Source organism: Phoenix dactylifera, chromosome 6 (assembly GCF_009389715.1).
Source record: "Phoenix dactylifera cultivar Barhee BC4 chromosome 6, palm_55x_up_171113_PBpolish2nd_filt_p, whole genome shotgun sequence".
In the NCBI taxonomy this organism is placed as follows: domain Eukaryota; kingdom Viridiplantae; phylum Streptophyta; class Magnoliopsida; order Arecales; family Arecaceae; genus Phoenix; species Phoenix dactylifera.
In genome coordinates this window covers 15,709,572-15,713,993 of record NC_052397.1, presented here as the reverse complement: position 1 = coordinate 15,713,993, position 4,422 = coordinate 15,709,572, and the positions used below count along the sequence as shown (strand labels likewise).

At 40.8% G+C, this 4,422-nt stretch overlaps 1 protein-coding gene across 1 annotated transcript; it reads left to right on the top strand.

Moving 5' to 3' along the window:
• The first annotated feature begins 665 nt into the window (after positions 1-665).
• Positions 666-3,964, top strand: LOC120111098 (ACT domain-containing protein ACR4-like). The gene is made up of 8 exons (XM_039127568.1): positions 666-915; positions 1,484-1,556; positions 1,652-1,697; positions 1,794-1,908; positions 2,005-2,084; positions 2,174-2,767; positions 2,877-2,981; positions 3,300-3,964. Exons 1-8 carry the CDS (start codon positions 909-911, stop codon positions 3,639-3,641), a joined length of 1,362 nt encoding a protein of 453 aa, XP_038983496.1. The 5' UTR covers positions 666-908; the 3' UTR covers positions 3,642-3,964.
• The last annotated feature ends 458 nt before the right edge of the window (positions 3,965-4,422 follow it).

The following is a 4,422-nucleotide window of genomic DNA, read 5'->3' as shown; positions in this document are numbered from 1 at the left end:
ACATTATATCAATTTGGACCATCCCTCATATAATCAAATCTTCAACATAATTTCAAATGCTTTATTAGGTGAAAGTAACAAAAAATATCTTAGACACCAATGGAGTTTGCAAAACATAAAATTCACTTTAACTCCACACCAGAAATATATTAAAGACATAGTTGTATTATTCGAATGCATTATCCACATTCATTGGTCTGTATTATTTTCTGTTTAAACAGAATATTAGTCAATCAATTTCCTGAGGATCGATCTGGCCTAATTAATTTAGACAAAATATTGCCATCAGCATCACTACATGACCATCTGAATCTTGATCACTCCTACCATTCCTCCAATAACATATTCTAATTTACCAAAAGAAAAAATATTAAAGATCACCTTCGAAATCTACTCAACCCATGAATCCACTTCCTATACTTCCAAAAATTGCGTATCTTACCCTAACCCTAAACCCAATCCGAGTCGCTCTAGCCTTTCCAAATAAAACCAGCAACAAGGTGTCGTAGCTCATATTATCATAACAAAAAAAGCAAAAAAAAATTACACCCTCTCTCTTCTTTTAGGCTAGAACCGCCCCTTGCTAACATGCGCAGTTAGGCCACCGAGTGCCAACTCAGAGAGAGAGAGAGAGAGAGAGAAACCCCTCTGGAAAAAAGGCAACGTTATAGAGCGACAGCGCACCTCTTTCTGCCATCGGAAACGTTCGTCTCTCCTCCCCGCCCCCCTCGCTCTCGCCTCCTACCCCTATTCGAGCGAGCGAGCACCAGAGAGATATCGGTGGTGGCCGCTGTCTGCCCTCCAAGACTTCTCTTTTCCTCCTCTTCACCAAGCGAGCGAAAGAAAGAAAGAAACAGAGGAAAGAAGGAAGGCGGAGCGCCCTCGGTTCGGCTTCGATTCCTTCGCCCATGATGGGTATCTATCTCTTCTTATTCCCAGTCCAAAACCCACCCTCCCCCTTTATTTTTCCGGCTCTTTTGAAGGTTCTGTAGTTTCTTTAATCGGTATTCGTGGATTCTTGGAGGATTCCTTGGTGGGTTTTGAGTATGTTAGCAAATTGTTCTTCTTCTTCTCGCGTTTTTGCCAATTTCGTGGGTTTTACTTGCTGTTTGGCTGGTTTGGTTTATTGGATTCGTGGGGTTTCCTTTTTTTCTCGCTGGAAATCTTGAAAATTTCTCCCCTATTTATTTCTAGTGCGTGCTAGGTCATTAGGTTTAGTTTTTCTTCGTTTTCCTCCCTTTCCTTGCCGGAGATGCTGAAAAAAAATCTTGAACTTTTTTCCTTCCGTTTTTTGGTTAAAAATTGGTCTTTTGCATTAGTGCTTGGTAGGTTTTCTTGTGACTTGATGATTTATGTTGTGAATAATTGAAAAGTTTTGCTTCTTTGTGAATTATGATCATCTCTTGTCTCGGTGCCTCTTTTTTTCTATTTTGTTCGAGAAAATTTGTTTCTGGTGTCTGAGTACTGGGGTTACTTTTTGTAGAAGGGGATCTGAGTCCATCGTGGGACAGCGATGATGAGATTGAAAAATTCATCCGAAGGATGAACCCTCCAAGGTAATTTTGTGATTCTTTAGGGCAATTGCTATTAGATTTTCTATTCCGTTCCAGAATCTGATATTGTGAAACTCTTCATCTCGTTCACTTGTTAGGGTCGTGATTGACAATGAATCCTGCGCTAATGCAACAGTTGTTCGGGTAAGAGTCGATTTCTTCCTCTGTTGATTCCTTGTTTTGAATACATGTTTTGTGGTTGTTATGCTGATAACTTGTCGAAATTTTGGGTCTTTTTAGGTTGACAGTGCAAATAAGTATGGAATTCTTTTAGAAGTAGTTCAGGTCCTTACTGATCTGAACCTTATCACCAGGAAGGCTTATATATCCTCTGATGGTGGATGGTTCATGGATGGTAAACAATTTTTTTTTCCTTATTGCTCTGTCTCATTTACTGCAATCAATAGTGAAAAATCTTTTCCTCACTGGAAGTGATCGTGGATTTTGACAGTTTTTAATGTGACGGATCGAGATGGAAAGAAAATAAGGGAAGAAAGTAAGCTCCATGAAATAGCGGATTATATACGCAAGGTGGAGTATTCATGCCTCACTGTAATGCTTATTTCCTATAATTATGTGCCTATGTTGATGAGCCATGTATGTGGTTGGGTTTATTGCAGTCCTTGGGGGCAGATTCTTCTTTTGTACCCTCACGCAGGAGATCGGTGGATGTAGCACCTTCCTCGGATTATACGGTAATCGAGTTAACGGGGACCGATAGACCTGGGTTGCTTTCTGAAGTGAGTGCGGTGCTCACGAGCCTGAAGTGCAATGTGGTGAATGCGGAGGTGTGGACACACAATACTAGAGCGGCATCGGTGATGCAAGTGACCGATGAGGAGACAGGTTTGGCTATCACTGAAACAGAAAGGCTTTCTAGAATCAAGGAGCTTCTCTGCAATGTGCTTAAAGGGAACAACATTACCCGAGGAGCCAAGACAGCAGTTTCTATGGGGGTCACCCACACAGATCGAAGGCTCCATCAGATGATGTTTGCCGATCGGGATTATGAGAGGTCTGATAAGGATACTGGGAATGAAAGCCATAGGCCAAATGTGACTGTTGTCAATTGGTTTGATAAGGATTATTCTGTGGTGACCATTCGGTGTAAGGATAGGCCAAAGCTTCTTTTCGACACAGTTTGCACCCTGACGGATATGCAGTATGTGGTTTTCCATGGTAACGTCGATACTGAGGGCCCAGAAGCTTATCAGGTACATCACAAGGTTTCAACTTTATTATTGTGTAGTTAGTATGAAGTTTTTAGCCCTTCACTTCAAAGAATGTTATCCTTACATGTTTTATCTTCTTATCTTCCTGAAGGAATATTATATCCGGCATATAGATGGGTCACCAGTTAACTCAGAAGCTGAGAGACAGCGTGTGATCCAGTGTCTCGAAGCAGCTATTGAGAGAAGAGTGTCTGAGGTAATTACTAAAAAGATAATCTTTGCTCAATTTTTTTTTTGCCGGCAATTCAGTTTCGAATGGAGAAGAAGGCTTACATTGTGTTAGATGAAGTCCTACATCTCATTCTGCTTTGAGCTTGGAGCCATGGAAAACAATGATAATATGACATAAAACTTTTCACATATAAGAAGAAATAGAGATTATCTTTACTACAACCTTTGTTGGTCCCCTGCTAATACATGCACTGAATGCTTGATCTGGTTGAAGCATCTTACTGAATTTCTTAGAAAAAACCAACACTGCCTCAATCTCAATCATATTATATATGGCTTGCAGGGTCTGAAGCTGGAGTTATGTACGAGTGATAGAGTAGGTTTGCTATCAGATGTTACTCGCATCTTCCGTGAAAATGGCCTAACTGTCATAAGAGCAGAAGTATCAACGCGAGGAGGAAAAGCCGTCAACACTTTCTACGTCCGTGATGCTGCTGGTAATTCAGTTGATGCCAAGACCTTGGATGCTATCCGGCAGGCGATAGGCCTAACTGTACTGCAAGTGAAGGGCCATGTAGATGAGCCCAAATCTCCACCTCAGGAGGCTCCTACCAGATTTCTCTTTGGTGGTCTCTTCAAGTCCAGATCTCTTTATAACTTAGGCTTGGTCAGGTCTTACTCCTAGAATTTCCTGGTCCAGTTCTGTACATAAGGTTTCACCAAAATAATATCCCACAATATACAGCCTCTCTGCCAAAGGTAGGGAACCTATGGGAAAGTGAACTCGAAGTACTGATTAGCCTTTCCATCATTTGTTTAACAGGGGCTCCTCTCCCTTGGATTAGGAATAGAAAGAAACTCGAAAACCTGTACAGAATCTGTCATCTGTAACCATAAAATGATGGTCGGTCTGTCCTTATGTTGCAGATAGGAATGTAAATATGATCTACACTATAAAGTGCTGTGATTCCAAATTGAATTTCTAATCCTTTTCCACGTTTTGCTTTATGGTCGTGGATAAGAATGCTCTAAAGTTTGGCACCACACTTTTTGAACGTTCCATTTGAGAGCAGTGTGAAGGATCCCGAAAAGCCTGGCTAATTTCACTGCTTCTACCTTTTGAATGCTAGTCACTCCAGAGATATATCTTGGATTTATTATTTTCTGACTTTATTGAATGTATTTGTACTAAAAATATATAAATCTTTTGTTTCAGCAAAAAAAAAGGGAAAAGAAAAGATTTAGTATGGCCAGCTTTTGATGGATGTGATCTTGTTGAGGAGCTGTAGTGGAAGCGGCAATATGAATATTGAAAAGGTGACTCAGAAAAACAGAGAAAGAACATATCGTGTGGAATTTGGGACACTTGACTAGTGCCGGGCTGAAAGGTTTGAATGTTGCTGGTAGCAGACAATCTTTAGGATTCAGCCGCCAGTGTAGACTATGGACTTCCTCTCTGTCTAGTT